At 39.2% G+C, this 18,340-nt stretch overlaps 1 protein-coding gene across 1 annotated transcript; it reads right to left on the bottom strand.

Moving 5' to 3' along the window:
* Positions 1 to 7,847: 7,847 nt before the first annotated feature.
* Positions 7,848 to 13,530, bottom strand: LOC111910571 (disease resistance protein RUN1). Its single transcript, XM_023906404.3, has 8 exons — positions 12,828 to 13,530; positions 11,454 to 12,561; positions 11,033 to 11,362; positions 9,374 to 10,938; positions 8,962 to 9,032; positions 8,854 to 8,901; positions 8,718 to 8,755; positions 7,848 to 8,228 (listed from the first exon to the last, which is right to left on the bottom strand). The coding sequence occupies exons 1-4, from the start codon at positions 13,310 to 13,312 to the stop codon at positions 9,424 to 9,426; spliced, it is 3,438 nt and encodes a 1,145-aa protein (XP_023762172.1). The 5' UTR covers positions 13,313 to 13,530; the 3' UTR covers positions 7,848 to 8,228; positions 8,718 to 8,755; positions 8,854 to 8,901; positions 8,962 to 9,032; positions 9,374 to 9,423.
* Positions 13,531 to 18,340: the final 4,810 nt, after the last annotated feature.

Here is an 18,340-nt window from a genome sequence, read left to right on the forward strand (position 1 = left end):
GCCAAGAATCCCATGCAGCCCTGCAGCTGAACAGAGGGTTGGACCCTACGTGGTCCTCTCGCCATGAATAACCAGTTCTCCCCCCTCCCTTGGGGTTCGAACCCGGACCAGCTGCCGCTCGCAATCGATCATGGTCCCATTGGCCCCCAGCCAGTCCATCCCAATAATCACCTTCAATCCCCGCAATGGTATGGGAACCAAATCAACGCGAAACCTTTCGCCGTGCACATTCAGGATGCAATCCTGACACACCCTCGCAGCACTCACAGTGCGATCATCTGCAATCTCCACCTCGAGCGGGGTATCCAGAGTCCCTGGTGCGTCTCGGAATTTCTTGCTAAGCGCAAGAGATACAAAAGATCGGGTAGCCCACGAATCAAATAAGACATGGGCCGTCATACCATTGACTAGAAAGGTCCATATACAAAGCACTATAAGCATACACACAAACATTTAACATAAAAGAGACAGAGGATAATGAACACATACTAGCCACAACGTCTGGCGCGGCCCGAGCCTCCTCGGTAGTCAGCTGGAATGCACGGCTCTTCATCGCTGGAACCTCCTCCTTACGGCAGCCATCAGTAACCCTCATAGTGGCGGGCATGGGCGCTGCCACAGATCCCCCTCCTCCTCCTTGCAACCTCGGATAATCGACCTTTTTATGGCCTTTCTGGTTGTAGTGAAAACATATCAAGCCCTTCTTGGGGAAATCCTTACTCAAGTGACCTTGCTGGCTACATGAGTAGCATCCCGACATCCCAGCTGTCCGACAAGTCCCGCTATGAAATCTCCCGCACTTGGCACACCGGCCCCGGCCCTACTGGCCCTTACTCAAAGAATCGAATGTCTTATGCTTCTTAGCCTGGGCCCCCGCTGCCTGAACCTTCTCAGTCTTACGCTTCGTGCGGGACTCCAACTCCATTTCCCTCTCACGGGCCTTATCAATTAACCATCTCGTTCAAGGTTTTGCACCCTGTAAAGCTCACAAATTCCTGTATGTCCTCTCTCAACATAGATTGGTATCAGGTCCTCCTCAAATCCTCATCTGTCGCATACTGAGGGATCAACAAAACTCACTCTCGAAACTTGGCGGTGATCTCCGCCACAGTCTCGGTGGTCTGCTGTAAATCATGAAACTCTCTCACCATCCATTGCACCTCAATAGGTGGTGCAAACTCCTGATTGAACCGTCGCACAAACTCGACCCACGACATGTCAGCCACACCGGCTGTTCCCACTTGACTAGTAATCTCGCCCCACCAGTCTCGGGCCCTGTCCCCCAGCATACATGAACCTTTGCCTCCTCCGGGCAAGAACTCGTGCGCTGGGCATTCTCAATGTCCGCCACCCAGCGTCTGCTCACAATGGGGTCCCTGACCCCTGAAAACTCCGGAGCTCCACATGCCTTGAACTCCCTAAACGAGGGGGTTCGAGCTCCACCCTGGCCTACAGAAATCTCGGCCCTGAATGCTCTAAGCCTCTCTTCCATGATCTCCATCATACCCTCCTTGACCGTCCCAAATTAAGATGAATGGGGTAGCGTCAAGGATGCCCCTCGTAACCTCGGCCACAATCAGCTCACGCAGCCTCTCATCGATACCATCAGTAGGGCCGCCTGACCCAGCCTCGGATCCCGATCCTGATCCCGGTCCTGATCCCAATCGCGTAACCACCATGCTGAACTGCCATTTCACAAAACATAATGATTAGGATTCCCATAACGAGGTTACTTCCATACTGTTTCCTTTGAAATTCCCAGGTAGAACATGAGTTTGGGTACGGGTCCTGTACTTCCAGTAGTACGGGCCCAATACTACCTTCCACACCTACTCGTACCTTACCCCACTACTTTACCTGGTACTTCCAAAGCTATCCACACAAACCATGACTCACATCCCTCGCATGAATCAAACCCGGACACCCTATGATTGTCTTACTCATAACAGTCAAACCATCACTACCGGTTGCTTTTAGGCATGCAAATTATACACAGAAAGGATCAATATGCTAAATCAATCGTTCTGAGGCTATCAACTCCTAACCGTATATAATTTTAAAAACATACACTTAGCAATTTCATATAACATGGCTAATAAACTTGAGAAACTACTTACTTGGCTCGGATGATCACGCGCATTGCACTCTCCTCTTTCCGTCCAAAAATCCTTTTTAAGTTTCTTTTGAAAACATTTTACCACTTCCTTAGTTTGAGTTCTGACACACCCGAGAATGTGCCCGAATCCCTCAAACCAATGCTCTGATACCAACTTGTAACGACCTAATTTTTTTATCAAGAATTTTTTTTTTCGTTTTTAATTACTCAAACAATTCCCATAATTCATAATTTTGCAAACCATTTGTTTTTCCCAAATCACAATTATTACAATTTCAATGTGTAACACCCAAAGTTTTGAAGGCCAAGAAAGGAAAGAAAACCCTAACTTTAAAGGGGGGGGACTCGGTGAGTCCAAGGAGGAACTCGGCGAGTCCAAGCGGGATCCGGATCGAGGAGTAAGTGACCGACTCGGCGAGTCGGCCAAGGAGACTCGGCGAGTCAGGTCTGTTCAAGGAAAACCCTAAAATCGGGACTTGGGGCCTATTTAAGCGCCTCATTCTCTTCCCTAGGGTTCCTTTACTGCCTCTTTAACCCATAATGCCAAACCCTAGCCGCCATATTCATTGATTGAGCCAATTGTTGTCTTGAGGAGTGCCTTAAAGCTTATGGTCATATGTAGAAGAGATTAGAAGATCAAATACAGGTAGAACTGTGAAGCTTAATGTAAATCATATGCCAGATGGGAAGAACTACTATAGTAAGTTCTATGTTTGCTTTGATGCATTGAAGAAGGGGTGGAAGGAGGGATGCAGGAAGATAATAGGTTTAGACGGTTGTTTCCTTAAAGGGATATGCAAAGGGGAGTTATTGTGTGATGTTGGAAGGGATGCAAACAATGGGATTTATCATATTGCATGGGTAGTAGTATGTGTGAAGAATAAGGAAAACTGGAGGTGGGTTTTGGATTTACGCATTGATGACTTGGGACTTTACTTAGGCTATGGTTATAGTGTAATATCGGATCAACACAAGGTAATTTAATTGTTTGCAATTAATTTCCCTATCTATTTTCATCCTTATTCACTATACTTTCTATTTGTTAATAAGGGTTTGATTGAGGTTGTGAAAGAACTCCTTCCATATGTAGAGCACATGCAGTGTGGCAAGCATATTAGCCAAAACCTTAGGAAAAGGTATAGTGCTGCCCAATATGAAAGCATATTTTGGAAGGCATCTAAAGAAACAACAAAGGTAGATTTTAAGGTTTCCATGAAAGAGCTTGAAGTGCTAGACCCAAGTGCCCATCAGTATCTGATGGACAAAGACCCCAAAACATGGTCAAGGGCCTACTTCCAACCAGGAAGATGTTGTGATGTTGTGGAGAATGGAATGTCAGAAAGTTTAAATGTTGTGATTGTTGATTCTAGGAAGAAGCCAATTATCACCATGCTAGAGGAGTTGAGGATGTATATGATGGAGAGTGTGTTCAAGAAGAAATGCAAGGGTCAAGGATGGGGCAACAAATTTGTCCAACAATTAGAGAATTAGTGAATGAGATTAAGAAATCTCTAAGACATTACCTAGTCTTACCTAGTGGACTAAATCAATTTGAAGTAAGAGGAACTATAGATGTTTATATGGTGGATCTTGAAGAAAGAAATTGCTTATGCAGGCTTTGGCAGCTTAAATGAATGGTTTGTGTCCATTATGTTACAACTATTAGTTATATAAATAGGGATGTAGAGTCATATGTGGACAAAATGTTTAGTAGCATCACTTAGATGAAGACATACAAGTTTAGGTTAGCACCTATGAATGGAAGTAACTTGTGGCCTGCAACTAATTATACCCCACCTTTACCTCCTGTTCGTAGAACTATGCCTGGGAGACCTGCAACTAAAAGGAAAAGGATTGCAACAGAAAACCTGTCAAGTAAAAGAAAAAAAACTACACAAACACAAAACAAAGGTAAGGAGCAGGTAAAGGTATCCAAGGCTGGGAAAAAACAAAAATGCAATCTTTGTAAGATTGAAGGACACAAAAAAGAGCTTGTACTCTAACAAGGCCTCCTAAAATAAAAGCTAGAAGAAAAAACAAAAGTGGCAAACAAGTATTTAAATGGTTAATTCTTTACAATTTCTTTCTTAATTTCTAATAATGTTTCATATTGGTCTATCAAGGTGGTGCTCAAGCAGTCAATGAGGGTGATGAAGGTAATGCAATGAATGAAGGTAATCAAGGTAATGAAATGAATGAAGGTAATCAAGGTAATGCAATGAATGAAGGTGACGAAGTGAATGAGGGTGATCAAGTAGTAAATGATGACGGTGGAGCAGTAAATGATAGTGGAGAAGCAGTCAATGAGGTGCATGTGTAACAACACTATGATGAGGTGGAACTCACTCCTTTAGAGTTTGATGCATCAGGAAATGGAGAACCTAGTCAGGTTCATGTGAAAGAACAGGAGACTAGAGAAACACCAATTACAACCCTTTTGAAGAAAACAAGGAGGAAGAAATCTAAAAGGATTATCAAGTTGAAGTTGGGCAAGAAAGTTGGTGGTGTAGATGCACATAGGAATTCAGAAGCTAAACCTGTTACTCTAGAATAAGTTTAAGTGTTGGTTTATGTGATATAAACATGGTATGTAGTGTGAAATTATGTATTTTGGTGTAATGTTACTACTTTTATGAAACTCCTGTTAACTATGGTGTTTGTATGAAACTATGCTGGTTTTATGTGATGTGTATTTTGTGTTAATTAAGTTGATTGTCATTTTGAGCATTTTGTTGTGTTATTTTGAAGTTGCATGCATGGCAAGGAATTGTTTGGTTAAACTGCATGGCAAGGGAATATATTTGCATATATAGCTAATTATAAATTGTCATTGATTATGTCCTTATATACCACGTATGTTCAGTGGACCATATGTCTTTACTAGCCCTTACTTTTCCATATATACCCTTGCACAAAACTCTAAACAAAATGCACTTTTAAATGGACCAAGTGAGGTCCTTATGGCTGACAATGTGGTACCCACACTACAATTTTTAAAAGGAGCACATGCATATTATTAAATTTAGCAAGGTATATAACAACTAGGATCTTTCATACCATTCATTGAATCTACAAAAAGACATTACAATTGTTCCCATGTACTTCCATCCCATTATATCTACATCCTACTACATCTACCATCCCATACACACACTGATCGAACAAGCATTCAACCAAAAACCCGACTATACATTACAACTAGGATCTAACCATGACCATGTAACCATACACCCATACACTTCCCAAAAATGCAAAAAACTTTCTACATCCTCCCATACACTTTCCAAAAAAACTGGTTGAAATTATATACCATCAACCATAAATACCTATTTGATCAACTGCACTTTTCAAGGGCATTATAACCACATGGCAATGACTACAATGACCATAACAAAGATCCCACACTTCAACAGTCTGTTTTGCTTCATCAACTCCATCAACTGTGTCTCAAACACTTACTTATCTGCTTCCATAGCTTGATGCAGCTTAACCAACTTGTTTTGAACCTTTGAAACTTCACTGAAGTCTTCTTTCCTTTCAGCTCAAACCTCATCTTACGAAGCTGTTCTTTGTAGTAACCCTCCTCCATTTCTTTATCTTTCCACATAAAAAACTTGCATTTTGGACCTTCAGATGACTTATTAAAAGGGAAAACCATAATTAGGGCTAGGGTTGCGATTAATGAAAATGTGTACACTCCCAGCTGAAAATAACAAATACGGTGTAAGTAAACAAAAGGAATACTCACCAAAGAGTTTTTGCAGTTCCAAAACCTGTGAGCTACATTATCGTCGGGCCAGGCAGTCCTTTCCACGCTTATTGAATCTTGACAATTGCAAGGTGGACAGGGTTCTTCATCATGAAGGTTTCCGACACGTAGGAGGTTGATCGATCGATCGACTGGAGGAGGCAGACATTGCTCTGGTTAGATCGATTGAGTGTAGAGTATCGGAAGAGAGACAATGACCTAATTTGGGGTAATAATGTATCGTCGATGGTTCAATATAAGGTTCAATTAAGGAAGGTTTCCACGTTATAAGATGACATGGTCAAATGGTTGTCCACATAAGCTAATACACGTCAGCAGTGACCCCTAAACCAGTAACATTTTATCCCATTCCTTTAATTAGCCGATATTACTAACATTAAGAATCAATTGAGCACAAAAAACTTTAGTGACTAAATTTGCAAATTGACTAAACATTGATGTGTTACGGTGTCAAAAACCCCTTATCGGATCCCCTGACCCTCCAGACCCCACAATTCAAACCGACCCCCAAAATTTAATCCACCGGCAACACCCACCGCAACCTCGTCCTACCATAGCACCATCATACGGCTCTACATTCTACTTCCTCTTTTGCAATTCAAGTATGATGTATGAAGTTTGATTGTGTCTCTCCAGCTAATCAGGTTCGTCATTCTTTCATTCTTCATTCTCTCAAGACTTGTACTTTGGGCGTCAAGATTGATCCTGGGTGTATGTTTCATTTTGTGCAGAGTTGTAGCTAGGCATCATCACCCTTTGATTCAAGACTTTGATTTGCTTTAGATGATTTTTTTGCTACTTTCTATTGATGGATTATGATTACTGTCGTCTTACTGTTATGCAGTTTTGTTTTCTGAAAGTTTTGTATAGTGGGATTTCGATTTGTCACATAATTCCTTGGAAGAAATTTTGTACATGCTTGAGTTTAATGTTCCTAAATGATGGAATGAAGTGTTGGTAATCCAATCACCATACTTTCCTATACTTTTTAACTCCATATCTCCCTCTTCTACATTCTTTGAAAAAAACAAGACTTGTGTAGTGATCCTTCTCCCTTCCTTAAGGCCTCTCGTGCTAAGATACATAAATAATGAATCATTGGATTGATAGACTAATTAATATGTCGTGTTGTATAGGTGTAAGAGAATATATAACTGCAACAGACACAACTATTTGAGAAGCATCGTATGATACATACAATATATAACCGTTTTTAAAGCTTGACTCGTGATTGTGGCGTTGAGACCTATTATGTAAAAATAAACAGGAGGATGATGATTAATAGAATAAAAAAGCATAGAAAAAGGATTTTGTATTGTATGTTAAAGCTAATCAAAGAAAAAAATCACTTTCTCCAATCATCTTATCAGCTGAAACCTTCAAAGATCCCAGATACATTGACACAACGGTGTGGATGAACCGTTTTCTAGCAGGAAGGAAAAACAGTTTTGGACTTATAATGCAATCTATAAAGGAACATGTTAAGGTCTGTATTATCATAGATTACCCTGTTATATAAACCTTCAAAATTCCTGTTTGTTCTTATTATACATAATTTCAGGAAACACTGGTGAGCTTTACCATGAACAGTAACATACCCAGTTGACCACTCCTGCCCATTTTCCCAACATTTATCATCACATCACGTAAACGAGATGCTATTTTATGATACCATATAATCATGCACTAGACACAAAAGTAGAATTCTAATTAAAATACTAATGTAACTAAATTTTATAAGCAACACTACACAATTTTCCCAAAAGGAATTTAACACTTTTAAAGAAAATGAATGGATTACAAATTATCTTGGAGGGAAAAAAATCTTTTTGTTATAATTTAGGCAAAATTGCGAGAGATAACAATTTAACTTACCTTTTTTACCAATATGAATGTCTCTTAACTTTTACCTATAATAACAACATATTTACAATTTTGTACTGATTATATAGCAACTTTTAACCTGGAACCTCTAAAGATGTAAGTATTACCAAAACCGTTTTCATAATACAATAAAGGTTGCAGTCAAGACACATATGACCTGATTCTTAACTACAATCTTATTGTTAACCAGATTACAGTTTGGGTTGATGCATAATAACTCAAAGCAATTAGCTTAAATCATAATTCCAAATACAAAGCATTATGCTACAAGACTAAAAAAAGAAAGTACAAGAATAATTGGTGATGATGGTTAGCCTTTTGAGGCAAACAACAGATTCGATCCATGTGAGAGGATGTTAGTATACACGAGCCTTTGGTGGGAAAGTCTCGACCTCATCATTAAAAGTATTCATGTAAACCGATCTGTAGTCAAGTCAGACCTTCTAGTTCTCCTAGTATCTGCACATATTATATTCTGGATGACAGAAGGATCAACCATTTCCAAATTGTTTTGATATCTAGAAAACGATGCACATACATACTTACATTTAAATCAGATTCAAAGAAAGAAATAGCAACATACTTTCATGTATTTATGTAATAGAACATTATCCTCTGAAAAATCTACCGAATTATAGCATGGTACTCCAAATCTACCCAACCATGGCATTGTACTTTTAACTTTTTCTCATTAGAGCATTATACTATGAAAAATCTACCCAATTATAGCATAGTAATTTAAAGTTTCAGTTTTTTCTTATTAGAACATTATACTTTAAGTCTTTAACAAAGCTACCCCATCAAAGAAGTGAAATTGCTTTAACAGGAAGAAATGAAAGTAGGATGCTATGATAAACAAACAAACGAAAGTATGTTGTTATTTCATGCATTTAACCCCATTCATATATACAACATGTGCTTGTATATAAATGAGACAGAGAAATTTACCCAAGTTTGTGTTTCATCCATTTCTCAGCATCTCTTATCTGCAAAACCATTGAATTCAAGTGTTTGTGAGAAAAAGATCAAGACAAGAGAATGAAACTAAGATGAACCACATTAAATGAAGAAATAATACACTGACCTTCAGTAACCCAACTCCAGTTGGATGAAATTGTGCAAACTCAAGATCCTGAAACAATTATTTATTAATAGAAATCCATGGGAATGATGAAATAAAGTTTAGTTATACCTCAAGAGGAAGACCTATGTAGAGACGAAATTATGAGCAGAGGTTGCTCAGAATTATGCTCTGCCACAACCCTGAAACCATAATAAAATAGGCAAATGGCATCAGATAATAAGTACAATGCCGATACAAACACCAAATTAATTTCATGAAACCCAAACATTTAACAATAATACTCTGTGATATGCATGAAAATTGAAAAATAAATGTCATGGCTGGTTTTTTAGAACTCGGATAAGGCTCCACATTTAGGACAGATCATGAATCACATATTCTACGGGTTCTTCTTGTATGTAATAGTAGTTGTATTTTTTTTAATGGAACTGTTGACTTTTTGCTGATATATCAACCAGTGTCGTATCAAATTTAAAACTCAAAGAAAAATTAGATTATATATGGATAACAGAGAGATTACCTATTACAATAGTTCCTTTTTGGATTGGCTTTTTTCCAAGCTTCTCAAAATCATCCCACCACTACGTAGCAGGATGTATCATAGTCTTTTGAAGTTTGTATCTTGGATGTAAACCCACACAACTCAAGAAGCTCTCTCGACCCAACTATACACAGACCTTTCAATAAAAGAATGCTTTGCGGAAGATGACTTATTCTTGTACCTTCTATACTCAACTCTTTTAAACATTCTGTACAGCCAAGGTCCTCAGGTAACCTCTCAAGCAACCAACAATCATAAAGTTGGAGAGATTCCAAATGTCTCAACATACAAATGCTATCCGGAAGACGTTCAATATTTGTATCTGATAAATCTAGATTCTCTAAACATTCTAATTGGCCAAGATCCGCTGGTAATTTTTGAAGACCCAAACACGAAATAACTTTGAGAGATTTTAGATGTTTCAACATACATATGCTATCCGGAAGACGTTCAATATCTGCATTTGACAAATGTAGCTTCTCCAAACATTCTAATTGGCCAAGATCCTCTGGTAACTTTTGAAGATGCAAACACGAAATAATTTTGAGAGATTTCAGATGTTTCAACATACAAATGCTATCTGGAAGATGCTTAATCTCTGTGTACGATAAAACTAGCTCCTCGAGACATTCTAACATATATAGGTCCTTGGGCACCTCTAGAATACTGCCTTCTATTTTAAGCTTTCTTAAACGTTGTAACCCACAAATACTTCTTGAAAACGTCTCAAGGTTTGTGCAAGCACACATACCTAGAGAAATAAGCATCTCAAGATTTCTGGTGAATAAGGGTCGATCTTCTCTATAATAAGAACTAAACTGAAACTTTGGAAAGCTATTTTCGGGATGAAGTGGGCAGCTTTTTAGGGACTTCACAGTCAGATCTAACACAGCTAAAGGACCAACCTCAAGTGATTCATCAACCCTACAAGAAGTATAATCTTCTACCTTAAATGAAAAATATCCAAACCCCCAAGTACTAAAGTGTAAGTGGACAAGCTTTTTCAGATCACCAATGGGAAGGCAAAGTTCTACCAAATCATAACATCTGTCAAGATCTAACCTCTCGAGATTTGGAGTCAGTCTAAGGTCAAGGGTTCTCAACTTTGAATAACTAACGTTGAGGTTGGAGAGCATTTGACATTCATCTGCCATGTCAAGTTCTTCCAGGTAATAATTTTGTTTAAGATCTAGATTCCTGAGATTTGGAGTCTGTCCAATGTCAAGGGTCATCAACTTTGAATTTGAGAGTAGCAATGATTGGAGATTTAGGCATCTATCGGGCATCTGAAGTTTTTCCAAATTGTTGCAAAAGCTAAGAATCAACTCTTCCAGATTTGGGGCCAGCCTAAGGTCAAGGGTCCTGATCAACTTTGAACCTCTGAGGTCGACGTATATGAGATTTAAGCATTCAATGGGCATATGAAGTTCTACCAAATTGGAACATTCTCCAAGATTCAACTTCTCGAGATTTGGAGTAAGCCCGAGGTCAAGGGTACTCAACATTGAACAATTAAGGTCAAGGAATCTGAGCTTGTTAAGAACCTAAGATTAGAAAAGAGCAAGATGAGTGTTGGTGTAACAACAAAGAAATCAATATAACCATTCATGCACAACAATCAATCAACCATAATTCTACCTTCCTTTCTCCCCCTTCCCAAAGTTGTATGATTTTACTGCCAGCCATCTCAAGTGCAACAAGGTTACTTGCTTGAAATGTTATGGGTAAAGACCTAAAAGGGTAACCGGTCATATGCAGATATCGTAAAGCATTTGGAAATTCTGGGTTGATTTTATTACAATCCCAATACCGATATGGAACAGGGCCAAAACTATAGTCCCAATAGACATGATGAGTAGCTCCCACGGAAAGGAATCTAAGTCTGTTCATCTTTCCAAGACCTTTTATATCAAATTTCTGATTGCCATTTTGAGTGTCTAGTCGTATGCACCTTGTCGCTTTAGTACCCTGTAATTCAAAAGAAGTCACGATAAATCTTGTTGTAACAAATGAAAATGTGTTAGTTTTTCCAAACTTACTAATAAAAATCAATCCTTACCAAATCATTAGCCAATACATTTTTAATTTCTTCGTAAATCCACAATCGGGTATGTTTGTGAGGTTTATCCGGGTGCGAGCGACGAACAATATTTCTGCCCATTTCTTCAAGATGGTCATGCATGCCCACATACTTGTATTTATCGAAAATATCATAATAACTAGTTATGAGAGATTTTTGCTCAAGAACTCTTAATCCATTTCTAGCATGAAACCCACAACATTCAAGCGCTTTGATTGCATCATCTTTCCGCCATCCCTTCATGATGCATGCAACATCTAGAAACATTTCTTTGTAATCCTCCTCTAGAGCGATATAGCTTAGTTCCAATTTTTTAAGAGTCTCTGTTAATGGAAATGTTTTTAGTCGTTCTAGGGCATCTATCCATTCAAGCTCATTTTTACCACAAAGAAATGAACCCAAAACTCTGATCGTTAAGGGAAGACCAGCAGCATAACATACAACTAGTCTTGATAGATTTTCATACTTTTGAATTGGAATCTCTCTCCCAAAAGCATACATATTGAAAAGGCAAATTGCTTCGTTATCCGATAACAAATTGACATCACGAATGGGCTCCACCCTGTGTGCTAGTAGGACTTGCTCGTCTCTTGTTGTGATGATAATTCTACTTCCCGGCTTGAACCAATTAAGCTCACCGGCTAACGCCTCAAGCTGGTCTATATGATCAACATCATCTAGAACAACAAGAACCTTTTTATCGCGCAGCCTCCTCTTCATCAAGTACTTTCCGTCAGAAGTACTACTTACACGTATATCTTCATTTAAGACGTCTGAAAGGACTTGCTTTTGCAAAGACTTTAAACCAGAGAAAGAAGCATTTTCCCTGACATTTTCAACAAAGCTTTTACCTTCAAACTGAAAGGATATGTGATCAAAAACAGCTCTTGCTAAAGTTGTCTTTCCGCCACCTCCCATTCCTTTGATCCCAATCATTTGGACATCATCACAACCAATTCCTATAGATGATACAAGATCTTTGATCCGGGTCTCCATTCCTACTAACTTTTCGTCAATGTTGAAACTGATGGAACGTAATTCTAGTGAAAGCTCTTCCACTATTTTTTGGATGAATTTAGCTTCATGTCTGTATAAAAAACGATTCAGTTAGCCTATTTAAAACCCCACATGACCGGTTGCTTTCAGATCTATAATACAATCCTCTATTAAAAAAATAAAACGTAGTTGTATAATCATATTTTATGGTTATTCTTTGGACAAGACTCAAACCGAGGTAAAAAAAATTAGACAACCTAAGATCCCATGCTGGGGCCATTTACATCAAGGTTATACGCTATAGATCAGATTTAAACAAAATACAAGAATATTGAATAGATCTAATTAAGGAATTACCCATCAGCAGTCTTCTTCAACTCCCACCCAGCAAGATCCGCAGCTTCTTTCAGAGCCACTCTCCATTTCCCAGCAGCCTCTTCCATTTCGTACTTGGCAAATGCTTCTCCAACCGCCCCACTTTGTTTTCTGACCTCGGAGGGTTCCACATCATAGAAGACAGGGTACGCAGTATGCACTGTCGTCCTATGGCACTCCATTATCTTCGCAAGCTCGTCCAAGCACCAAGATGAAGAAGCATAGTTCTTGGAGAAAACAATGATGTAAAATTTTGAATCTTCAATCGATCCAATCAGCTCATCAGTAATCTTTTTACCTTTTTTGATTCTCTCATCGTCCTTGTAAGTATGAATGCTTTTCTGCTGGAGAGCATGATAAAGATGATCAACGAAGTTGGTACGAGTATCTTCGCCCCTGAAACTCAAAAATACATCATACTTAAAGCTCTTGTGAACGGATGAAGTTGAAGAAGACGCCATTGGCATTGAAGATATGATAGAAGGATCCGAAAAGATGAAATCTGTGTTCCCTGTTGGATACTTGAATGAGATGAATCTGAGTAACTCTCCGTATCTTAGTTGTAAAAGTCAACGTGATGTGTTTGTTTGGGAAAACTTTGGAATGGATGGGCAGGCACTTGTTTGGTCAAAAAAGGACTGTAGGTTTAGTTGAACAGAAAAAAAAAAGGAAAAAAAAAATACATATAAATCCGGGCCGGCCCATAGGAGAGTCGAACCATGGCCTAAGGAAGCAAAATGGAGTCCAGTTATGGCCCAAACTTTGATGCATATAATATTGTCGTCTCTAACGTGATACCGTTCTTCTACCAAGCCATCAGGGGGATCAGCGGTTCAGCACGATTCTCAAAAGCGTGAAAAGTGAAATCTTGATCCGTTGCTCTGATTGATCACGCCATTCTTCACCCTTAATCAGACGCTTGGAGATTTCATAGCAACGGTAACAAATCTCAAATCTCAATATAAATCAGGATTAGTAATATGAGAAATCACATCATTCTACTCTCCTTTGTAATCTTTCTGTTGACCTAATTAATCTAATTTATTAATTTCTTAGCTTATGAATTATGATTCTTATCTCGGTTCTAGTGTCTAGACTCTAGTTATATTTCTGATTTATAGATAGGAGAGTGGGGAGATACAGAGGAGGGCGATTTCTATGATTTCTCACTTTCTGAAGTATCAAGAATCTCGGGTAACTTCTCAAGAAGCCAACACGATGTAAGTTTGAGGGATTTCAGATGTTTCCACATATAAATGCTATGTGGAAGATAGTTTATATTTGTAGAAAACAAAATTAGCTCCTCGAGAGATTCTAATTGGTCAAGGTCCTTGATTTCCTCTAGAAAATTGTCTTCATGTTCAAGTTTTATTAATTGTCTTAAACCAAAAATGCTTCGTGAAAACATCTCAAAGTTTGTGCAAGCACACATACCTAGAGAAATAAGCATCTCAAGATTTCTAGTCAATAAGGGTCGATCTTCTTTATAAACACAGTCAAACCCAAAAGTTGGCAACTTATTGTCAGGGTGAAGTCGACATCTTTCTAGAGACTGTACATGCAGATGTAATTCAGCGAAAGGACCAATCTCAAGTGATTCATCCACACTACGAGAACTACAGCTCTTTATTTGAAACTTGAAAGATCTAAACCTCAAACAACCACTTAAGTCTACGTGGACAAGCTTTTTTAGACATTCAATGCGAGTTTGAAGTTCTACCAATTTACGACATTCTTTGAGATCTAACTTCATGAGATTTGGAGTCATCCCAAGGTCAAGGGTTCTCAAATTTGAATAGCTAATTTTGAGTTCAGCGAGCTTTTGACATTCATTGTCCATGTGAAGTTCTTCCAAACAATAAGACTATTGAAAATCTAACTTCTCGATATTCGGAGTCAGCCCAATGTCAAGGGTCCTCAACTTTGAATTAGTAACTAGTAAGCATCTGAGATTCAGGCATTTATCGGGAAAGTGAAGTTTTCCAAATTGTTGCATTCAACAAGAATCAACCGTTCAAGATTTGGAGCAAACCCAAGGTCAATGGTCCTCAACCTTGAACCTTCAAGGTCGACAGATGTGAGCTTTAAACATCCAGCAGTCATGTGGATTTCTAGCAAATCATTACATTCTTGAAGAGTCAAGGTCTCGAGATTTGGAGTAAGCCCAAGGTCAAAGGTACTCATCATTGAATGACTGAGGTCAAGGAATCTGAGCTTGTTAAGGACCTAAAATAAGCAAAAAAGAAAAATGAATATAGTGTAATAACAAAACAATGTATGTATATCATTATAATGAATCATGTAAAACAATCAATCAATCATAATTTTACCTTTCTTTGTCCCCCTTCCCAAAGTTGTACCATTCTGCTGCCATCCATCTCCAGTGCAACAAGATTATTTGCTTGAAATCTTGTGGGTAAAGACCTAAAAGGCTAACCGCTCCAACGCATATATCGTAAAGCATTTGGGAAGTCTGGGCTGACTATACTGAACTCCAAGTCACTGGAACAATATCCACAGACGGAAAGAAATCTAAGTTCATTCATCTTTCTCAGACGTTTTATAAAAATATGATGATTGAATGTGTTAGTGTGGAATAGCATACATCTTGTTTCTTTAGTCCCCTGCAATCCAAAAGAAGTCGCCATGATTGTGTCACATTAACTATAGATGTGTTAGTTTTTCACAACATATAAGCAAACTTGATCCTTACCAAATCATTAGCCAGTATATCTTCAATTTCATCGATTTTCCACAATCAGATATGTTTATGAGGCTTATCGGGGTTTGAGCGACGAACAATATTCCTACCCATTTCCACAACATGATCATGCATGCCCACCCACTCGTCACCGTAAGAATTACAAATAATAGTTATGAGAGATTTTTGCTCAAGAACTCATACACCAATTCTAGCATGAAATCCACAACTTACAAGAGCTCTGATTGCATTGTCTTTCTCCCAACCTTTCAGGTTGCATGCAGTATCTAAGAATATTTCATTGTAATCTTCGTCGAGACTGATATAGCTTAATTCCAATTTTTTTCAAAGTCTCTGTTAACGGAATCGTTTTTAGTTGTTCTAGGGCATCTATCCATTCAAGCTCATTTTTACGACAAAGAGAAGAACCTAAAACTTTGATCGTTAAGGGAAGTCCAGGAGCATAGCATACAACTTCTCTTGATAGGTCTTCATACCTTGGAGATGGAACCTCACTCCCAAATCCATACCGATGGAAGAGGCAAAATGATTCCTCATCCGATAACAGAGAGACATCACAAATGAACTCCACTCAGTGTGCTGTGCTACAAGAACTTGCCCATCTTTGTTGTAATGATAATTCTACTACCTGTCTTAAACCAATTAGATTCACCGGCTAACGCCTCAAGGTGGTCTATACAATCCAGATCATTTAAAACAACAAGAACCTTTCTATCACGCATCATCCTCATCATCAGGTGTTTTTGGCCACTGTTTCCGTCTATTCCGGTGACGACAGCCTCTTGAGAGGTGGCTGAATATGAGCATGTTCGAGTATTTTGGTTGTTTTTGGTATTTGTGGTGTAGTATGCGAGTTATTTTACCGGAAAAACCCACTGCCAGTCTGCCTCTGCCACCACCATGAGGTGGTGGCTGCCACCGTTTGCTGCCACTACCAGCCACTGTGTAGAGGTGGATGTGTGTGTGTAGTATGGTGTGTGAGTGTGTGTGTTTTATTGATAAATGTTGTATCAATTTTCTTAGTCAAAAGTGAAGAAGATCGCCACCACCATCATGAGGTGGTGGTTGGCGCCGTGAGCCGCCGTCGACCACCATTGCCCGAGATGGCAGTGGGTGGTGCCTGACTTGGTGAAATCCTAACCAGCCTAAAACTTAGCTTTTGGGCCTAATTGGCGTGTTTTGGGTTGGAAACCCTAATTAGGGTCTAGAAAACCCTAATCTTGTAGATTTTAATTTGGACTTACTGGGACCCGCATTTTGGACCATTAGATTGGAATTATGAATTAAGTCCGACGACACTGTATGATTGACCTAATATATTGATGGACTTAATGGATTAAGTCCTTAATAGTGTAACAACCATAGATTTTACGCCAAATTCAAACTTTTTAAATCATAAATAAAAAAACCAAATAGTATTGTTTACTAAATGTTTTCAAATCATTTACCATCAGAGTGTCCCAAAAATCATAACATAAGGATGAGGAGCGGTACGGTCACGCCTTCGCCTTTCCATGACCTCCTGAAGTACCTGAAACAATAAACCGAAAACTGTAAGCCCGAGGGCTTAGTGAGCTACCCCCAAAATACCAATACCACACTGACAATACCATATCAGTAATAATCAACCAATCAACATGCATACCGGTCCATCGGCCTGACTGGACCGCCCTGTCGGGCCTACAGTCTGTTTGAATCTATCCCGAGCCTTCGGCATGACTGGTCCGCCACGTGGGCCTACAGTCTTACCGGACCGCTCATAAGGTATATTGGCCTTCAGCACAAAACAGGATCGCCTCAACCCAACCACAAGCAAATAACCATGTGCACATATAATAGGTAATCACATAACAGTCCATAGACAAACAAATCGATCTAGCAGATCATAAGGCATAGCAACATCCTAACCAGGATACCAACCTAACCGGTCACTAACATAGCATCATCCTATATACCAGGACACCGACCTAAACCAGGTCACTAACATAATACTGTCCTAATTACCAGGACGCCGATCTAATCATATCAATAAGCACATCAACTCGTACATGTATAAATATCAGATATAACTAACTCAAAGATCATCGATCATAGTAATCTCTCATAACCAAAACACCGACCTAACCAGGTCATTAACATATCAATCCTAACGGATCATAAGAGCATGACAACATACTGTCTATCTGGATACCGATCTAACATATCATAACCACATGTAGCATACCATAACAATAACAACTAAAGGGTCGGCCTTGGTGCCGTAGACCCAATCGATATAGTGAGGATAACTCACCTCGCAGATGTCGATACGAAAGGTAAACTCCAATTGTCGGACAACTTGACATAGGCTCCACCACCTATCATCATAGTACGTACACATAAGTCCTTAACCTTATAAGGTACCCCATAACCCACTAGTCAACCCCTAGTCAAAGTCAAAGCCCTCAGTCAAGGTCAACAGTCCACGTTGACCCCAACTCGCCGAGTACCATCGGCTACTCGCCGAGTTCCTTGAAGTACAATCCAACTCACCGAGTCATCGGGGTGACTCGTCAAGTTCCTTTGATTCTCGTTCGAACTTTAAGGCCACCCGTCGAGTTCCCTCCTTGCAACTCGACGGATACACACTCATACATATCCAAGAGAGTCACACCCCAAAACCGGAACGGCGGAAACGTTCGGGGGTGAAGGACGTCATGTCAAGTATCACGAGATATGTATATGGTAAGCAAGTAATGAACAACCATTTCATTTAGAAAGAAAGTGTTTGCAA

This window comes from Lactuca sativa, chromosome 4 (genome assembly GCF_002870075.4).
Source record: "Lactuca sativa cultivar Salinas chromosome 4, Lsat_Salinas_v11, whole genome shotgun sequence".
In the NCBI taxonomy this organism is placed as follows: Eukaryota; Viridiplantae; Streptophyta; class Magnoliopsida; order Asterales; family Asteraceae; genus Lactuca; species Lactuca sativa.

Bases quoted from the DNA above. Each gene is read 5' to 3' on its own strand.
- LOC111910571 (XM_023906404.3), bottom strand. From the start codon at position 13,312: ATGCCAATGGCGTCTTCTTCAACTTCATCCGTTCACAAGAGCTTTAAG. The intron at 11,363-11,453 runs GTAAGGATTGAT...TTTGAATTACAG, and splicing joins ATGTATTGGCTAATGATTTG to GGTACTAAAGCGACAAGGTG. The intron at 10,939-11,032 runs GTAGAATTATGG...TTCTAATCTTAG, and splicing joins GGGAAGGGGGAGAAAGGAAG to GTTCTTAACAAGCTCAGATT.